The sequence below is a fragment of the Sphaeramia orbicularis genome, chromosome 3 (genome assembly GCF_902148855.1).
Source record: "Sphaeramia orbicularis chromosome 3, fSphaOr1.1, whole genome shotgun sequence".
Taxonomy (NCBI): Eukaryota; Metazoa; Chordata; class Actinopteri; order Kurtiformes; family Apogonidae; genus Sphaeramia; species Sphaeramia orbicularis.
Genome location: NC_043959.1, coordinates 18,799,515 through 18,821,243, shown reverse-complemented (window position 1 = coordinate 18,821,243; position 21,729 = coordinate 18,799,515). Strand labels below are relative to the sequence as shown.

The 21,729-nt window shown below is 37.6% G+C and overlaps 2 protein-coding genes across 4 annotated transcripts in view; both read right to left on the bottom strand.

The window, feature by feature from the left end:
• LOC115437770 (WD repeat and HMG-box DNA-binding protein 1-like) overlaps positions 1–7,600 on the bottom strand; it is a 39,137-nt gene extending 31,537 nt beyond the window's left edge. For 2 of the 3 annotated variants that reach the window (XR_003937981.1, XM_030161109.1), the window contains exons 1-4: positions 7,492–7,600; positions 7,131–7,223; positions 6,404–6,515; positions 5,249–5,400 (exon numbers count right to left, since the gene is read on the bottom strand). Coding sequence is in view for 2 of the 3 variants with exons in the window: in XM_030161109.1 (XP_030016969.1) it covers positions 5,249–5,400; positions 6,404–6,515; positions 7,131–7,207 (341 nt within the window). In the remaining variant the exon portion in view is untranslated. Of the gene's footprint in view, positions 1–5,248; positions 5,401–6,403; positions 6,516–7,130; positions 7,224–7,306; positions 7,449–7,491 lie in introns of those variants that run through there. The other variant, XM_030161118.1, reaches the window with a different exon arrangement.
• A 9,719-nt stretch (positions 7,601–17,319) lies between these two features.
• Positions 17,320–21,729, bottom strand: part of samd4a (sterile alpha motif domain containing 4A) — a 78,022-nt gene continuing 73,612 nt past the window's right edge. Inside the window, exon 13 of the mRNA XM_030161156.1 lies at positions 17,320–18,208. Coding sequence (XP_030017016.1) covers positions 18,180–18,208 — 29 coding nt within the window. The 3' untranslated portion in view covers positions 17,320–18,179. The remainder of the gene's footprint in view (positions 18,209–21,729) is intronic.

Here is a 21,729-nt window from a genome sequence, read left to right as displayed (position 1 = left end):
ATGTCTGAACTTATTATTTTTACATGTGCGTTACAGGTCGGATCTACAAAGACACAAAACATTTAGTAACAGGCAGAATATTGTTAAAATTACACTTATTTTTCTTAAGATATTTCCATTTTTTCAGGTTATTCACATGTTTTTTGTTTGGATAGTTTGTAAATGTAAACATTCTCATAATTTAATGTTAATTCTTGACACTAAAAACAAAAACTGGAGTTTGTATTATTAATAGGTCATTATGACAGTATTTTACTGGTCTGACCCACTTTAGATCCCATTGGTCTGAATGTAGAACCTGAACAGAAATGATTTTAACATCCTTCATTATTAATGTCTTCAGTATAATTCCTGTATTTCATGGAACAGATTGGACTCTTTAGTGGCTGGTTTTGGCCCACAGGCCGTATGTTTGACCCCCGATCCAGAGGATAAATCCACCTTAAACAGCCTCAGATGGTTGAATTTTTCCATCAATATGAGAGCAGAGGCGTCGATATGGCGCCGTGGCCCGAGCTGTTATTGTGGACATAAACCTGTTTAGGACGAATCAATCCGACACCGGACACACGTTGAAGTCCAATCAGGACTCATCACAAACACATCCCAACGTCCGCCGCGCACACAAACACCAACCCTGGACATAATGAGATCACGGCGGGCTGAGTCACCACATCGCATCGCCATGGAAACGATCCAAGCGGACAGAACCGAAACGATGTTCACCGGCTCCGGGTCCAAATACCTACCGGACGTCCACACAGACAGATGCGTTCTGCCCAGGATTTAGATTCACAGGTTGAACTGACATCAGATGAAGACAGTGACAGAGCAGAACCAAACAGAACCTCAGGTTATGGTTCTGATCCGATTTATAAGTAAGTAAGTAAATTTTATTTATAGAGCACTTTTCACAGACAGAGTCACAAAGTGCTTTACCAATTCAAATCAGAATCAAATTAAGTTTACAGAGACCCAACAGAATCCTTCAGGAGCAAACACTTGTGATTGGTGACAGTGGCGAGGAAAAACTTCCCTTTAACAGCAGAAACCTGGAGCAGACCCAGACTCCTGAAGGACGGCCGTCTGCCTTAACCAGTTGGGGTTAAAGAGAGAGAGTAAAGGAGGAGAAAAGAGAGAGTGATAGAGATATAGAGAGACTGGGGGGGGGGGGAAGACGACGACACATGGAGTACTTTATGATGAATACATAGAGTGTAATCAGTTTGTGGTGGCCCTGGGTCAGGTGGGAGAATAAAAAGCCTTTTTGAACAGGAGGGTTTTGGGGTGTTTTTTAAAGCTCTCTACAGAGTCCATGGACCGTAGGTGTAGAGGCAGGTCATTCCATAGACGTGGTGCCACAGCTTTAACTCTTTAAGTGCCAGACAGTTAAGGGGCTAATAAGCCTTAAAAGTGCCACAGAATTTGGCCGTTTTTCAGTATTTCGCGTCGTTTTTATAATATTTGAAGAATCCTGCAGGAAACCGCTCGGTAACATCCGACCGATTGCTAATTAGATCCAAAACGCACCGGACGCAGCCGATTCATTATTGATCGTAATTTGCATAATTTATAATAATAATAATAATAATAATAATAATAATCTTTATTTATATAGCACTTTTCATACATTAAAAACTGTAGCACAAAGTGCTTTACATATCAGTTTAAAAATCAGTACCGCCCCCCACCCACACCCACCCACTCACCCGCGCACACACACACACACACACACACACACACACACACACACACGCAAACCCACAAGCTCACACATACTTAAGAAGACTGACTGAGCACGGGTAGACCAGAACAAAAATGTACAAGTAAAAGTAAAACATCAATTTAGGAGGCGCTGTCTCAGGGAGCCGTCCGCACCAGGAGGCAGCCGCCGACCCCGGCGACCAGGCACCAGCAACACAGCCCCGCATCCCAACTAGTGGGAGAGGGCCAACTGGGACCCCCACCCACCAGAAAGGAGCGGACCCCAGTGAGAGAAGGCGCCACAGCCCCCGGAGTCCACAGCCGCCCCCCGGCATGGAGGGCTCCCTCTGATGAAACACCGGAGAATAAGAAACATTAAAAAGATATAAAAATATTATTCGGTCGCGTGACCTCAAATTCCCGTCTGCTTGGTCTCAAAAGGGGGACACAGAAAGAACGTCATCAAAATGTGAGAAAGAAATGGGGGTGGATGGTTTGTTTGTACACAAATATGGCGTGTTCTCCAAAGCCGATCTGATCGGCCCGTGGCACTTTACAGGTTGTTTTCGTAAAGCCGATTTAATCGGCCCATGGCACTGAAAGTGTGAAAAGACCTGTCACCGCGTGTGCTAAAACAGGTGCGTGGAACCATCAGCAGGTGCTGTCCTGAAGACCTCAGGCTACGAGTCGAGCTGTAGGGCTGGATCAGGGAAGCAATGTATGCAGGGTTATATGGTTATATGGTTCACTGACCCGAGGAAAACGAATGAGTCTGAAAATTACACCATTATTCTGAGTTTGATGGATATTATAAAAGCAGCAGATTCCACTACGACGGGGGGTGGGGGTGTCAAACATACAGCCCCTGGGCCAAAACCAGCCGTCAAAAAGGTCCAATCCAGTCCACAGGATGCAAAAATTACACTGAAGATATTAAGAGTCACATATGTCAAACTGGTTTTAGTTTAGGTTCCGCAAACAGACCAATATGATCTAAAGTAAAATAATATAATAACATAAATAATGACTCCAAAGATTCTTCTTAGTTTAATGTGAAAATAATGACATTATGCTTTCAAATAATGACATCTCCAAATATTTCTTCATTTCAGTGTAAAAAAAATAACATTAAATTATGAAAATATTTACATGAACAAACTATCCTTTAATAAAATGTGAATAAACTGAAATGCCTAAAGAAAATTAAGTGTTAATTTTAACAATATTTTGCCTGTTACTAAATGTTTTGTCTTTGTAGATCTGATCCATAATGCACAAGTATATAAAACTGATAAAGTGGAGACATAATATTGTTAAAATTGCGCTTCAAATATTAGATTTATTTTCACTGAGCATTTAACCAAATTAACCCATAAAGACCCAGTGCTACTTCTGTGTCAGTTCCCAAATGAAGTTTTCTCTGTTTATTCTAATATTGCCCTTTGTATTTAGCATTTTTAAGTGTCATCATGTATTTTCTTATATTTAATTCATGGATCATGTAGATGTTCATTAAAGCTTAGATTAAAGTTGAGGGTTATTTTGTCAAAAACAAAGGAAACTGAAGAAAAAGTGACTATCAGTAAAATCTGTCATTAACTGAACATAAACCCAGTGTCTCCATCCACTGTCATTGATCCAACTCCATGGGTTTTACTGGTGAATCAGTGTTGTAGAACACAGGTGTCAAACATGCGGCCAATGCAAAACTGGCCCTCCAAAGGTTCCAAAGCGGCCTGCGGTGCAAAAATGACACTGAAGATAGGAACAGTCTGGGGTGTTAAGCTGGTTTTAGTTCAGGGGCCACATTCAGCCCAATGTGATCTCAAGTAAAAGAATAAAATAAATAAAATGTAAACCTGAAAATGAAGTTCAGTTTTAACAATATTTTAGAAATTGTTTTGCACATTTTTAGATCAGATCTGTAAGTCGTTAATAATAATCTAACACATGATGTAGAAATCATTCCTTTTTAAGGTCCAAATTCCAAACTTGAAAATGTTAACAACACTATGCCTGTTACCAAATATTTGTGTAACATTGTGTATAATGCATGTGTACAAATGACAAGTTGAGGCATAATATTGTTTTTTCTTCAGAAATTTCCATTTTTCTGGTTATTAACATCTTTTTGTGAAAGAGCAGTTCATAAATGTAAATATTTTCATAATTTTGTGTTTTTTTATTGCACTAAAACAAAGAGAAAAAAAGGACCAATGGCCCTGTAGCTTACCGGCCAAATTAAAAGCTTTGGGAAATGTATCCAGATGCCATTTATTATCACTCAGTTCTGTATATTTATTATATTACAGAAATAGCCCATGTTTCGGTCATATTCCAATCAGATCTGTAAAAAATTCAAATTCCAACTTGATACCATTGATACTTACTGATTTATTGGATCAATCCACTTCCTATCTCACAATGGGGAAATTTTTCAAAGTGGCACCAAATCTAGAATCAGATCCAGACTGAAATAATTTCGATACCTTGTGTTGACATCATCATAAAGAAGCTGTATACCAAGTTTGAAGTCAATCGGAATTGTAGTTTTGGAGAAGAAGACGATTGAAATTTTTGTAACTGACAACAGACGACGACAGATGACAATAGCTTACGGCCTGTCGGCCGGTAAGCTAAAAACTTGAAGTTGTCATTATTTATAGGTTACTATGCTGGGTAATGGCTAGTTTACATATATTCTATATTCCATATAAGATTGGTTGAACAAATGATTGTTTTGCACTCTGGTCTTGGACACATGGACACCTGTGTTCGAAAATGCTTTCTCACAGGAGTTTCACACAGAAGTTATCTCTTCTGGACATTCCATTCTAGCACAGGAGATATCATGATTTTTTTATTAGTTTTCATATCAGAGACAATGTCAGACTGTAATTTCTAGTACACTCATGTCGACAGCTTACCTCTGTATGATCGTATCTTGGAGCTCCAATTAAACTAAAGACAAAGACACTGATCGTCTAAATGACCATTCTTTATTCTGAGCACGAATGAGCAGAGCATTTTTTCCACAACAGCTGATATTTTAATGGTTTGGCCCGCTTGAGATCAAACTGGGCTGAATGTGGCTCCTGAACTAAAATGAGTTTGGCACCCCTGTTGTAGAAGATGATGTTTCCACGGTAACTACGGATCCTCTGAATATCCAAATGGGTCATATCTGATGACCATGAAAAGATGAAGAATTGTATTTTACTCCAATTATTGACATGGATTGATAAGATTAGTGGACTAACAGGTATTTGACAGTTTAGATCAACAGAGGGTTTTGGTCTCCAGTGGACATTTTGGGTCTTTATGGGTTAATCAGAATATCATCTTTAGGGAATTTGAGAGAAATTGGAATATTAGTGAGCATGTAAATGATTAGACCTGCATTTAAATCTGACTGCATGCAAACAACTTTAATCCAACCTAAGACGACAATCGGACACATTTGGTGGTGGTGGGACCACTGTGTCCACAGTCTGAACAGGTAGACACATTAGTGGACACCAAACCCTGAGTGCTCAAAGGTTACCTGGATCCGGCGGCGACCCGTGTGCCGCTGCTGTTGAAGGTGATGTGTGTGGCATTGGTGGTGAAGCGGGTCAGGATGCCGTCCGGATCTCCATCTGGAAACGTGTGGACCTGAACCGTGTTGTTAGAACTTGCAGTGACCAGTTTCCCGTTCTGTTAAAGAGAAACAAGTGTCAAAACTCAAATGGATCAACAGGAGTCGAGACACTTCACCCTCCGGTATCAGAGGAAGTCCTTTAACCACATAAAGCTCATAATCTGCACAGTACTGCAGTCATGTCAAAATGTTTTTCATGCAGTTTTTTTTTAAAACTATTTTACACTTTTTGTCATTCATCACCTTTAATCATAAACAAAAATACCAAATACTTAATAACTGCCATATTTTTAACCCTTTAAAGGCCATGTTCATGATGTACACAAACCACATTTTTGAAGCAAAAAAAAAAAAAAAGAACTTTTTTTTAAAAAATATACTACAAAAAAATTGGATTGGTTATTTTGTTTTTTGTTTTTCATCCTGGCATTTGTCAATGATTAACAGCAACACTGGTAAATATGTATTTTTTTTGTGCTAGGTCAAATGTTAAATGCTAAAATGTGTCAGTGTGCATTTTTTACTCACTTGGTAGAAAGGTGTCAGTGTAGGAATTTTCTATTACTTATAATGTGCTAATTTTAGTGGCTGGGTCAGAATTAAAAAAAAAATCATGCAAAAAAGAACAGCTATTGAATTTTGACCCGAAACAAATTGTGAAAAATCATATGATCTTTTATAAATGAAGTGCAGAGTGTGCATAATATGCTCACCCAGATACTGGAAGGTTAATATTGTACATACAATAACAAACATCTGAACATAAGCACAGAAAGAAAGACAAATATTGACTTTGGTGAAAAAGTCATATTACAGTGACTGTGGAAAAACTGACACATAAGAGTCAAATATTAGTGATTTTTACAAAAACAAAACAAAACAAACACCCACAACTTTGGAGTCAATAAGATCTGACTGTCTGTTTATTCAGTCATCTGTGCTGAGATGAAGGTCAAAAACATGTGTAAAACCCCTCTGAAGTGTCTCCATTACTAGTGAACAGTATGTAGCCTGGGTTTATTCCAACAAAAAACAGAAGAGAAGCGTCAGCTGACGAACCTTCAGCGCCACAGAGTAAACCTTCTCCCCGACAGTGATGAACTTTGGGTCATCGTCATCCAGACTTTCCCAAATCCGCACGTCCCCATCATTTCCACAGGTCACAAGGAATCTGGGAATGAGTGTATGTGTTTAAGATGATGAGCTGATAGACAGGTAGTATTATTTTTTCTTTCCTGGTACATTACTATAGTGTGGAGTTAAATATTTGACTGTGTTTATGCAGCAAAGCTCAATATCCAAACATTAAATAATATACAAGTCAGATGTTTTGAAGATATGAGATATTGACAGGTTGAGAAACAGCTTCAGCAATATGTGCCACATTAAAGAATAATCAGTTTTTACCAGTAATCAGCAGCTTCCATAGCATTTCAGAGACTCTTATTTTGAAGGTCGGAAGTTCACTACAGCTCGACTTACTCAACAACAAACTGCTTAAAAACTATTTTTTAAAAATGAATCCTTTCCCCTACCTTGGTTTTAATAAGTAGTTATCTGAGTAAATGACGTTAATTATGTCTACTTTGTCGTTTTATGTCTCCACTTCCGCATGGCGTCTTTTCAAATTAAAAGCCCTCAGCAGACCATATGTAATCTTAGAATATTTAATCAAATCCTAAAGCAGCAGACGACATAATATACCAGTGACAGATCGGAAGGAGCCCCATGCGGATCCTGTACATGTACAAAATTCCCATAATGCTTTGGGTCACATGTGACTTACTTTCCAGAGTCATCGAAGCAGACCTCTGTGTGTCCCTCCGAGTGTCCGTACCGCATCGGCATCCTCTCACACGGCATTTTACCCCACAATACTCTGGAAAACACGACTGTATTAACACAACACTCGAAAACATGATTATGTTAATATATCAATGGAAAACATACGTCTATTCACACCTGGAGGTAAAGTTAGCAGCCTGTCACCGTCACGTAAAGCGGCACAGACGCAGGAAAATCCGGTTTAATATCACACAAACTGGTTAAAACTGATGGTTACGTTATTAAACCGTCTTTGTAGCGTAACTTATTCGACTCAGCAGCGAAACAACCGCGTCTGTCGATGAAATAAAGTGAAAATTCACCTTAAAGCTCCAGACTCCTGCTTCTCTTCTGCCACAAACTCCCGCGCTGTGTTGAAAACAACGACGGCAACGTCACCACTCCCGCCAGCTGCGTCATGACGCAATATTCTGAAACCCCGCCCACGTTGCGCTTACACTTTACGCCCGTATAAAAAAAAAAGAGGCACCGAAGAAGTGTCACAGCGCCGCCAACTGGATATGATTTTATTCACAACCATTCACATAATAAAATAAAATAAAATAAAGCTACATTTCTAATTCATAATATAATTTTCACTGTATTTTTCAGTCATTTTGTATTTTATGTCTCTTATTATTTTTGATGGCTCTTTTTTTTCCTTCATATTGTGTCATATATTGTCCATCACTATTTTTTATCCTATTATTTTGTATTGTTTTTTTTTCTGTTTTATATAAAATTAAGCAATGAAATTAAACAAGACAGAACTTAAGTAAAAGAAAAGTTGTATGTATTTTGTATTACTTATTTAGTTCTTTTATCCTGAAAGCAAAATAACTTTTTTTTTCAGTTGATCCAGTTGTTTCATTTTTAATTTCCCTTTATTCTTTATGTCTGTATTCTGTTGGTTCTTATATTAGTTCTATCATGACTATTCAGCCTTCATTATTTAAACCATTTTTTCCCCTTTTGTTTTTTATGACCAGTTTTCAGTGTTTTTTTCATAGTTATATATTAAATTAAGTGTAGAAAAAAAAACTTAAAGGAAAAAAATACAGTCAAGAGAACCTAAACAAGATTCAATAACTCTCACTTCTGAGTTCTTCTGTAGAATATTAGCGGCCAATCCCCGACACTTTGTCATATTAATGCTCAGTCTGTTTTCATTATTAAATCCTGTATATTTTATATGATTATCTCCTTCCAGTTATTTCAGATTTTGTCAGATTTCCCTCTGAACTGAGCTCATACCAAACGTCAGTATTTTATGCCACCCTCTGACTTCCTTAGATATTATAGAGCACCAAAAATGTCTGCCATTATTGATATAATTTGATTCCAAGTTTCAACACCCAAGAAGTACATTTTATGAGTGTCAGTGAATGCAACAGCACCAAACAACATTTATATATTTCATTAATGCTATTTAAAGGTACCTTATAGTAAATAGGTTTGGTTTTATGTTGTATAACTGCTTTGAAAATGAAAATCAGGAGTAAAAACAGTCTTTACCTCTCCAAACCTCTTAACTCCATCAGGTCTACACATCTGGACTCTGCAGTTCTTCTCCATCTGGTTTCACCTGGACCAGGTTTGTTCAAGTCCAGACTCTGGTGCTCTGATGGACCCAGGTCTGGACTTTGACTCCACAACATTCGTCTCATTGTTTTTAAAATATTTCTTTCATTGTCTTCCTTCAAAACAACTCTTCTCCTGGACCTTCCAGACTCAGGTGTCTGTATGTTTGACTGAGATGCATTCAATGACCACAGGAAATCTCAGTTTCACTAGTTGTCAGACGACAGATTAGCTGGATTACATCAGTCACTTCAAAAAGGCTGAATATTAACATTACATATATATATTTTTTTATTAACTGACATTGTGGAAATTTGTTTTCACTTTGACATGAGTTTTTGGTAAATTCTTACCATAAAAGACAAATTATATTGATAATTTTCAAAGCAAAGTGTAAAAACATCTAAGATGGTGAATATTTCTTATGAGTGCTGTATTATAACTGTTCTTACATTATTATTATGGCTATAATACCTACATTTTACATCTAAAAAGTTTTGCTATATTCATTTTTTCTTCATTTCCTTCTGTGTTGCTGTCACTATTTTCTTCTTTCCACTAATAAAACACCTGTTATTTGGAGTTATTAAATATAATACTGAGTTTCAATTCCTAAGGAGTACATTTGATCAGTGTCAGTGAATGCAACACTCCCAAAACAACATTTGTATATTCCATTAATATTTAACAGTAACTTATAGTAAATAGGTTTGTTTTTATGTTGTGTAACTGCTTTGAATGGATGAAAAATGAAAATCAGGAAGAAAAAAATACACTAGTTTTCACTTTGATATGTTTTTTTTTGTTGTTGTTGTTGTAAATTCTTATTATAAAAGCCAAATTATACCAACTATGACTCAATTTTCCAAAGCAAAAAGTGTAAAAACATCCAAACTAGTCAATACTTTTCATGGGTGCTGTATTATACATCATCATCATCATCATCATAATAATAATAATAACCATCATCATTATAATCAACATTATACTAATTACTATCACCATCATGTTTATTATTATTATCATCATCAATAATATGAATTTGCTGTAATATCAATTTTAAATATAAAAATAGATAATATATAATAATATACATTTTTCATGATTTCCTCCTGTGCTGCTGTTACTATTTTCTTCTTTCCACTAATAAAACACTGTTATTTGGAGTTAATAGATATAATACTAATTTTCAATACCTAAGGTGTACATTTGATCAGTGTCAGTGAATACAACACCAAACATTTGTATTTTTCATTAATATTTAAAGGTTACTTATAGTAAATAGGTTTGTTTTTATGTTGTATAAGTGCTTTGAGTGGATGAAAATGAAAATCAGCAGGAAAAAAATACACTTGTTTTCATTTTGACATGAGGTTTTTTTTTTTTTTTGTAAATTCTTAGCAGAAAAGCCAAATTATATCAACTATGACTCCATTTTTCAAAGCAAAAAGTATAAAAACATCCAAACTAGTCAATACTGGTGCTGTATTATAACTGTTCTTACATAATAATAATAATAATAGTCATTGTTGTCATCATCATCATCATTATTAACATTATAATAAATATTATCACCATCATGTTTATTAACATTATTATTATTTTGCTGTAAATCCATTTTAAATATATGATAATATAATTTTTTCTTCATTTCCTCCTGTGCTGCTGTCACTATTTCCTTCTTTCCTTCTAATTAAACACCTGTTATTTAAATGTATTCCATATTATTTGTGCAGAATCAGACTTTTTTTCCCGTTCAGACTCAATCACACACGTCCAGACGCTGCAGGAGTTACAAGTTTTCTTTTTTTTTTTTTTTTAACGGATATCGGGGCATGCCAAGTCACAGCATTCTGGTACAATGCGACAAAATTACAGCAAGACACTGTGAGAAACACTCGAACGTATGCACACAGTCAGCGTCACACGTCATTCACATGTTTGTACAGATTCAGAAGAGTTCAGACCTTCATATGAGCAGTAGAAGTACCAACACAGGACCAGACCAGACCACCGGACACGTTCACACTGCAGGACACATTTACATCTGTTTACTGGGGCTGGAGGTCGCCATGGTGACGGGAGGAGACTTGAGCACTGGGGTGGACGTTATTGTTTTGTCGCTAAAATACAGTTTTATTATTTTACTCGATCAGAAAATGAGTCGAGTTCTGATTTCAACGTCTGTTTATTTGTTTTGTGTCAATTTCGTCTAATGTTTTTACCGACTGTCTTGTTTTTTTTTGTCATTTTCATTTTGTTGGGTTATTAGGGTTTAATGGTTTTACTGGGTTTGATGGGTTTAAAGGGTTTACTGGGTTTCACTGGATTTGATGGGTTTAGTGAGTTTGATGGGTTTTACTGGGTTTACTGAGTTTGATGGGTTTTACTGGGTTTGATGGGTTTACTGAGTTTGATGGGTTTTACTGGGTTTGATGGGTTTACTGAGTTTGATGGGTTTTACTGGGTTTGATGGGTTTACTGAGTTTGATGGGTTTTACTGGGTTTGATGGGTTTACTGAGTTTGATGGGTTTTACTGGGTTTGATGGGTTTAATCAGTTTACTGGTTTTGATGGGTTTACTGGGTTTGATGAGTTTTACTGGGTTTGATGGGTTTTACTGGGTTTGATGGGTTTACTGGATTTGGTGGGTTTAATGAGTTTACTGGGTTTACCAGGGTTTGATGGGTTTTACTGGGTTTGATGAGTTTACCAGGGTTTGATGGGTTTACTGGATTTGGTGGGTTTAATGAGTTTACCAGGTTTACCAGGGTTTGATGAGTTTTACTGGGTTTAATGTTTTTACTGGGTTTTTCTGGGTTTGATGAGTTTAATGAGTTTACTGGGTTTGATGGGTTTAATAGGTTTTGATTGGTTAAATGGGTTTACCAAGTTTCACAGGTTTAATGGGTTATTATGGGATTGATGGGTTTACTGGGTTAACTGGGCGGTGGGATTGACCACCTGTTGGTTTCAGTATCATCATGGTTCCATAAATCCTGAACAGACTCAGCTGAGGAGCTAATTTAATAGAAAAAAACCCAAACTAAATTCACATCAGTAAATCTGCAGGTTAAAGGTCGACGGTCCGAACCAGAACGGGTCAGATTTAGGATCAGAGAAAATAAAAATCCGAAATGTGATGTTTTGGTTGAAGATCTGCAGTGTGAACGAAACCGTCACAGCTTGGTCTGGTTTCATCCTGCAAAACATTTCTTTTTAAGTCCATATAAAACCGTTTCCATTCAGGGTAAATGTCACGAGTACAAAAAAGGCACTGCCGTTATTCTAAATACGATTTCCCAGCCTTGTGCATGCAGTTTCAAAATATAAATTATACTCTTCTCAAATCTCCTTTTCTTTTTTCAAATTTTCTTCCATTTTTTGTCCTTTTTGTGTTTTTTATTATTAAACATACAATATTCTTTAGTCAAATATATACGTAAGCCTGCAGTCAATACAGGACATCGGCTCTTTGATAAAATAAAGGAGCACAGTCAAAGCGGTAAAACTTTGTTACAGAATGGATTCTGCTGAATTTACAAAAACAAAAGAAAAACAAAAAAAAACAAAAGCCTCAGCATCCCATAATGATATAAACTGACTAAACTGTCTGTGACAAAAGATAAAACAGCATACATGTCTCCACTTAGTACATTACATGTTTCTGGAATATCAAGGCGTTACCTAATCGTTAATACTGCAGCGTGCACAGCGTTAGAAGCACTTTAGAAACAAACAAAAAAAAAAAAAACATTTGGTTTGAAGAGATGAGTAGTGATCCGAGCTTCACGTCGACCCGGTGACGCTGCAGAAGGAAGGTCTCAACTGTAAAGAATTATGTACAGTAAAAAAAAAAATACTGTTAATCCAGTAATAGTCGCTTTTCCATTGGACTTCTGCGCAAAACTTCACCGATATTTACAAAGTGCTGTAAAAACAAAAGTGCGTAATGTCAGTTTTTTTCCATTAAATCACAAATGCGATGATTTGTTTATTTATTATCATGAGATGTCATTCCATGAACATGTTGACGAACATAAATACGACGCTGATTTCCAGATATAGTCATATTTCTCTCATAGCGCCCTCTAGGTCCTGGAAAATTCTCGCATTTCTCTGTTGTTCTGAATCTAGAAAGCTCGTTACCCCTCCATCGCATACGAAATTAAAAAATGATCGTGTTTCGTCATGTGTCTACACATACCGACACGTTTGTTTTACACTCTTCTTCTCTGGTTGTAACATCCATCAACATGTTTTTTTTTGTTCATGTGACTAGTTGTACAAAAAGGTCTTTCCATTGTTGTTTTGCGCGACATACCAATTTTGCTACATCCGAAAAACTACCTCTTGCAATCAAAAAATGAGAGTTTTGGCGAAATTGTTGTTTTTCTGTTTGACAAATTTTTAAGCACAAGTTATATTTGTGTAATTTGAGCGTCAATGGAAAAGCGACTAGTGTCTCTGATTCCAGGGGTCGTATTCCAAAAAGTGCTCGAAGTAACTTTAACGATTCAATATGGAAAATTTAACACATGCTAACGAAGTGCTGCAAAATGCTGCTGCTGTAGAAGAGCTGAAGAGAAGCGTTTTAATGGAGAACACATTTAGAGTCTGTTAGCATCGTGTTATCAGTGTTTTCTTCGTACTGGAGTCACTTAACGTATGGAACCAACCAGGTAGTGACAAATGAAATAGCTAGCTTTAGCATGAGCATCTATTTCAGTGCAGTTGTAGTGAATGAACCAATCACAGTTGCATAGAAGAGCAGCCCTTTAACTGATCCATGACTCTGTTTTAAGATGATGACACTAATTACATGCATTTGCATAAAAATATTTAATGTGCATTTTGAAGTTCTGCATCAAAAATACGGAGTTTCTTTGCTGGTGCTTCGGTCGGTTCTTTAGTTAAAGTTTACTTCGAGGAGGAATACGACCCCTGATCTGTGTCCTCACATCACAAATAAAAGCCGTTATTCGCTGAATTTGTTGTTTTTATGAATGGATTCGATGGAAACAAATGCAAATAAAAGCATGTGCGAATTTCCCAGAAGTCTGAGCAGACGTCGCGTTTCGTCTTGCCTGAACTCCGTGTGATAAAACACAGAAAAGAAGCAGCAAGTTCTCGTGTTGGTGAAGCCGGAAACAGCAAATATTTGGCATAAAAATGAGTTAAATCCATCCGGTTAAACCTGTAACAACAGCAACACGTGTTGTGTGTCTGTTTGTGTGATGGGTCATCTCCACATGACACTGATCGATACAAACAGGATTATACAACAACAACAACAACCAAAGAAAAAAAAAAAAAACAGTCGACAATAACTATGTTAATATTTGAGATGTACGTATGGTCACCAGCCATAACATGTTAATACATACGGTACTTTAAATAATAATACACCTAAATGAGTACAAGTATCACCTCTGAAAAAAAAAAGAATAAATAAATGTTTCTACTTTAAGTACTGAATCATATGGCAGTGACACTGAAAGTCTGAAAACAAATGATGAGATTCCCCTTAAAGAGGAGACGTCATGTGACATCAGGTTTTCCATTCGGGACTCGGACAGGCTCATTGACGCTTTGGCGAACCTGACGTCAGATCAGCTCGGACTGGAACTGGAACACAGAACCAGACTGGATCGACTTAATGACGCTGATCCAGACTCTGCTGATCTGCATGTTTTAGCCTCTTTTAGACCCAAAACTGCCTCTATTAGCATCTAAGGAAGAAAACATAGTCTGACCTTGAACGCAGCATCTTATTTCAACAACCATTAGTTTATAGAAAGTATAGAATCAAACTTCCTGTTATTGTCTTCTCCATTTTCTACTATTTTAATTCTTTTTACACATGCACAGATGTAAAAGGACTAAATAAATCAGATTAACCTGTATACATGCAGGAAGACATTGGAGTATTGGAGACAAATCCAGGTGTGTTAATCTGATTTCTCATAATCAGATTAGTGCTGTTATCTGATAAAACAGATCAGATTAGACTGTTTATGTGATCAATAATAATCTGATAACTCCTTAAATCAGATAATGATCAGAGTATTAGTGGGGATGTTAACGGGCTCAGTGTTTCAATGGAAAAGGTCATTGTGGTCTGATGAGGCCAGACCGATCCAGTTCCACGGTGATTACCCATCATGCCTAGTGCCTACAGTGTTATGACCTGTTGCTTCAGTTGATCAGGTCTAGGTTCATAACAAGATGCTATGGGGCTTCTGCAGGATTGGCTTTTTATGACTTTAAATAAAAGTCTGACTCTAATACAAATCCACTGGTACCTGGTCCTGGCTCTACAGCTGAAATAAAGGACTAGAGACTATTTCAGGAGATACAGTTCACACATAAACCCCCATTCTAGAACAGTTGGGACACTAAAATGGAAATAACACACGCTGCATGGCTTGGCAGTAAAGAGTCCTGGTCCTGAACTGGTCTGTCTGAGGTCATGAACAAAAAGTACGACAAAGAACCTGTTGAGTGACTAGGATCCACGATCAGGTCTACGTCAGACCAGAATGGGACACCACTCCTGTCCTTTCCCTCCATCATCTGGTCTCCTCAGATCCAGACGTTTATGGACTGTAGTTATCGAAGAGGCGATCACACGCACCTGCTCCCTTAGTTTTTTCTCAGTTTGAACATTTGTTATATTTTAAAAGTTCTACTGTGGATAAAATATGGGCATATGAGTCACGGGACATTCGGACCTTCTGACCTCTTGACCTCCTCGTCCCTGATGTGAATAATGAGTGAAAATGCATGTATTCAACAGGAGAAAAGCCGGTCAAAGATGTCATTCATTGTGTATTTTTGAGGAGCTTGGGCTAAAACATGCAGAAGCAGCGGTCCAGGTCCTGGTCCTTCAGTCCATCTGAGCTGATCTCATGTGATGGAGACGAGCGGCGTCAGGAGTGTTTAGTCTCCGCCTCCCACTCAAAGCTCCATACGCTTGGATGGATGCTCAGAGATTATACTGGATCACATTATCATGTGCAGGAAATAGAGGAAGAACTACAGAGTTGCAACAAACCAATCAACAATAATATTCAAGAACCCCCCCCCCCCCGATGACTGTTCTACCAGCTTATTTCAACAGATCCCTATTCTTATACAGTCTGTCTCCAGACGTGATACACTGAGGATAAATATTAAGACACAGTATAACCGTCAAAGATCACATGGGCCGACGTAGACCAGAGCGTCCAGAGGCTGATGTGCATCTGTCCTGCTCTGCCTGCATTCGACCACTAGGTGGAGGTAAGCACTACATGAGACAATCTCTGGGAGAAAAAAAAAAAAAAAAAAGAACGACAACCCTTCATGGATTGACAGCGTCCCATTTCTCTAGTGTCGCAATCCACACAAACCTACACGGCCTCCATCAAACACATTTAATCTGAACATGCAGCTCAGGCACATCACCCTGCTTTAAAATAAAAAAGACTACTAGTAAAACAGCTAAAATCGGTATGTGAACATGCAGACACATCCCACCGACTCCTAGTTCCACGTATAAACACCTGCATGTTTCAGACAATTCACAACGGAAACACGACTGAGCTGCACCAACGAACACTCACTGCTGCACTTTGTCCCAGTGACGACACCTTAATTTATCTGCATCCTAAATCATGAAACAAAGAAACCACTTAATATGTCATATCTCATGTTTCTAAACAGGAAAATGAAAACTGTGGACATCTGACTGACAGGTAGCTTCACAACCAAATAATAAGAGCTGATAAACTAATATGACAGTGCTTCACATCACAGATGGATAATGAGTCAAATCATAGTGTAAAACAAACCAAAGAGAGTAAAGAAATGACATGTTCTTCACCTGATCTCAACCCAACAGAGCAGGAGTTCAGCTCCTGAAGACTAAACTGAGGGCAGAAAAACCCACCAACACCTGCAACTGAAGGAGTCTACAGTAAAGGCTCATATCGTTAGCCTCGTAGCATAGTTGGCTAAATCATGTTTTTGGCCAAATCATGATATTTATGTAACTTTACTCTCCTAATGTGCAACTGCCTGCTTTTTCATTACAGTTTTTATAGATATTATTATTATTTTCTTTCCTTTTGTCTTCTGGAACCTTAATTTCCTGAGGGATCAATACAGTTCTATCTAATCTAAACCAAATTAATCTAATGTAGTCTAATTTAATCTAATCCAAGATAAACTAATCTAAACTAATTTAATCATATCTAATCCAAAATACACTAATCCAGTGTAATCTATTCCAATCTAATTCATTCTAATCTAATCTAATCTAATCTAATCTAATCTAATCTAATACTGCTGATTCGTTTTATGCAAATATATCAATCTGGCCAAAAATATGACTTAGCCAATTGTGTTACAACACTAACAATATTTAAAACTTTCCATGGATTGAATTGGTTGTAATTCCTAAATGATTGATGCAATATTTTAGATAAACACGTTGAATTAAAGATGAACGTCCACACTTCACTCACATCTTCCGTCATTCTTGGTCTAATACCTTCAGTTATTTCATACGTTGTATTTGTTTCGACTTCTTCTTCTACACTATGTGAGTGTAAACCTCATGAATCCTCACTGGTGCAGCTCAGCCTAAACATCACTTCCTGTCCCGTTCGCTCACGTGTCGACTCGGCGCCATCCAGAGGTCCGGCCTCTGGCGTCTTCCTCTGATACTTGCGCTTCCCTTTTCCATCATCACCATCAAACCTTCGGTCAACTCCTTCTCATTCTACTTCCTCTGTCTTTCTGCGTTACTTGGTTCTTTCCTCCGTTCTTTACACCTGCTCTCGCTTTTTCTCTCCTTCCGTCAGCTGATAAAGTAAAAAAAAAACCACAATGATAAGCATATTGGTTGTAAACTAGTGTGATGATGGCTACTCGTGGGTCATAAAGCCAAATGGTAGGTTTCCGTTCATACCGTGTCTGTACCCTTAGAAAGTAGCATCAGAATGTAAACAATAAATACAAACGATATGAATAAATGACTTCCACTGCCTCCCAGCGCTAAAACCAGTCATCCCGGTCCTTCTGCGATCCGCTGTCCTCCTGGTTCTGGGTCTGAGGTACTGTGATGAATCTGAAAACGGTGGCGGTGGCCTCGGTGCCTCCTGTCCGCCGTGGTGCCTCCTCTGGCCTCTGGGCGGCGCTGTTCACACATCGTCCAGGCGTCGATTCTATGTGTTCGTGGTGGCTGGTGTGGGCGAGCCGCCGGCCGCCAGGTGATGGGCTCTCTCTCTCTCTCTCTCTGTGATTGGTGGATCCTGCCCAGTCTCCTTTGGTTGAGCTCTCCCATTGGCTGCAGGCAGGGTGAGGGGGCGGGACTGCTGCGGGTGACCTCGGGGTGACATGTGGTGAACCTGCGACGTCCTGCTGCCTCCTTCAGGTCCTCAGCTCATATTGTAGATGTTCGATCAGCTCCGTCTGGTGAGAAACAAAAGGAGGATACAGTTTAAAGGAGCAGTGATACATTTACCTCTGACCCGAAAAACACCTGGACCTTCAGTGATCCACTCACATTTACACTCTCAAATATCTCTGTAGACGTTTCACATCATATGTCACATCCAAGCACCAGTAGATGCATGTTTATTACACCAATAAATGGTTTGGACCAAAAGTGATGCATATTTACAATCATTTATTCATTGTCTTTTAATTACACTGTGAAATGAGTTTAAAGCAGGAGTATCTAACTCAGACTTAGTTGGATTTAGCATTCTCTTAATTTACTATTATTGTCTTTTAGTTCATTTTTTCCACCTTTTAGTTTAGTGCTAGTGTCTTATGCTGCGTTTCCACTACGTGGAACCGGCTGGACTTGACTCGGGTACCAGGTCCTATTCCTTGAGACCATTTCCATTACTGGATACTACCGACTTTACAGTACCTGGACGTCATAGCGATGCGGCACGTTACTTGCGTGTCATCTGCTCAGAGTTGCTGATAAACTCGCTCGTTGCGTGTTGTCTCGTCAAGCTCATGCTGAATTTTTACATTGGCCATCAAAGACTGAATCTCCTGACTTAATGGTGTAGTTTTGTGGGCTGTTATCATGTGGATTAACCTACAACTATATTTACTGTCAACTTCCGCTTCTGTTTTTTGTAAAACGGCAGGTCACAGAGACGACTCTGACCAATCAGTGGTCTGCAGTGTTTACACATCATGTTTTAGTATCTGGTCCCCAGTCCTGGAACCTGTCCGGACGTGATACCAAAAAACTAGTACCGGGTACCAGATTCCAGGTCCTTTTTCGTAATGGAAACGTAAAAAGGCTGAGTCGAGTCAAGCCGAGCCGGTACCACATAGTGGAAACGCGGCATTAGACTGGTTTTACCAATAAGCTTTATACTACAAAGCTAAGCTAACAGCTAAGCTAACAGAGCTATAATGTAAACTATCATCTGACAGTGTTACTTTTATATATCATGAATTGTGTTTGAACAACACAAGTCTTTGTGAAGCTGATCAATAAAGATGTTTGTCATTGCTTTGTCACTCTGTCTTTGAATGTAGAAAAAATGCAATGCTCTTGAATCAACGATTATTGCTTAAAATGTGCGTATGTGGCAAAGCATTGGTTGCTCATGTTGCACATTATTAGAGCTCATTTCTACATCATTTGGACTCAAAATAAGCTGCAAATTCTGACCTAGAAAAGGGAAGATATAGGTTCTAAAAACAAGGCTGAAATTCTGCACTGCCAAGATATTTGTTCTATCAGGACTTAAAACTAGAAAAAAAAAAACAGATTAATATAATATCCCCAAAATAAGTAAATTTCCTTTTCTTGAAAATCACTTTTTGCAGTGTAGTGACTGTTAAAATAACCGTTTATGAGTTTTAGTTTGAAGATAATGATATCATAATACAGATGTGTGCAAACAATGAGCTTTATACTTTATTCAGTGTCTGATTCAGTCTGTGGAAACATAGGGTTGATTCATTGGTGTTTCTGGTACTAGACTGACCCCTGCTGGTCAGAGTCTGGAATATCTACACAGAACCTCTTTAACCTTTGTTTGTCAGGTGTTTGACTCACCTGCCCTTCAGGCACACAGAAGTGACGCTGTTAAACTGCTCTTTTCATGTAGTTCCAACAAACACATTTTCAGCAACATGTGGACGGTAACAGTAACAGCTGTCAATCATCTGCAGGTCAATACAATGCACCTTTCCTGTTTACCTGTGGTTCACCTGGTGCATGTTGGGACAGGCTTCAGACTTCCTGTGAAAACATCCTAATCTGTCAGGAATTGGCAGCTGTGAACTTACAACAGGACACTCAGGAGTCCTTTTAACCCTTTTCGAACTCCTATTAGAACAGGCTGCCTAGATTTCATTATGCTGTTTTTGCACTAAGTGTTAGAAAAAGTCTTTTTTGAAAATTATTTTGCACCTTTTTTCAGGGAGAACTTAACTTTCGATATCTGGCCTTTAATTATCATTATTATAATAAATAAATATAAAGTTTCTCCCACTCCTTTTCGAATATGCAAATGAAGTCATACTTTGTTTTCCTGTATATGTAGGTTTTTGTTTCTGTTTGTTTTCTTATAATCTGTTTCATTTATAAGGACTAAGTAGGATTATTTTGTTTTGTTGTATATTAAAACTAAACTAATAAATGCTTGAAACATTGAGTTATAGCGCAAAAAACAAACAAAAAAAAGAGCTTGAATTTAAAAAAAAAAATCATAATCAAAACTTCATGATATTATAGAAATAAACTTTCAACTATTTTACATGTGCTCAAACATTTTAGTTTGTCTAGATCATTCTGTGTGCATGCTCTTCTTATTATTTTTAGTTCTTTCTAGTCATTTTGATCCTGTGTGATAGTCTCTGTCTTACATCTATCATCTGCTTCTTTTACAGACACTGCATCTATCATATTTACAGCTAAAATACAACTATTAATGAACTATACAAAATGCAAAAACACAGACAAAAACAGTCAAAGAAAAGCTAAACTTGACAAAAACACGGTGAAACACTAGTAGAACACTCCATAAACAGCACTACACTGCAAAAATCTAAATCTTACCAAGTGTATTTTTCTCATTTCTAGTCCAAATATCTCATCACACTTAAAATAAGACATAATCACCTAAAGAGGAACTTGTCAGTGTGATAGAAGAACTTATTTTTAGACAACAGATCTGGAAAATCTTATGTCGAGAAATCTTACCCAGATAATTTTCACTTGTTCCATTGGCAGATTTTTTTTAATCTTAATTCAAGATTTTTTTGCTTAATTCAAGCAAAAAAAAAGTGAAAATTATCTTGGTAAGATTTCTCGAAATAAGATTTTCCAGATCTATTATCTAAAAATCAGTTCTTATATCTCACTGAAAAGTTACTCTTTAGGTGATTCTGTCTTATTTTAAGTGTGATGAGATATTTGGACTAGAAATGAGAAAAATACATTTGGTAAGATTTTGATTTTTGCAATGTATCACTATTATATACAAGTATTTGCAAGAATTCACAGCTAAAACATTGCTGAAAGTAATACATAGCTTCCATCTCTCTCTCCCTGACTGCACTATGCTGCTCTCTGCTCCACCCACTTCCACCCCTCCCCCTCAGCCAGTGCAGGCCTCTATCCTTATGTGTTATAGACCAATAGAAAGAACCCCATCTCAGCTTTCAGATGCTGTTTGGATGTATTAAAAAACACATATATTTCAGGAGTTATGGTAATTTGAATGATGTTAAATGTAAACCGTGTCACCGGAGACACAATCGTCTTAAAAGGGTTAAAATTGTTTTTGTGCCTGTTTGGCGTTTCTGTAGCTGTGCGTTGTTCTGAGCAGGAGAATACAGTGAAGTGAAAAAAAAAATTCATGGATATTTGCAATGAATCAATACATAAATGACACATATTTTTGTATTTTCTTAATGCACTCACTACATGCATCACCTTAAAACTGGTAGTT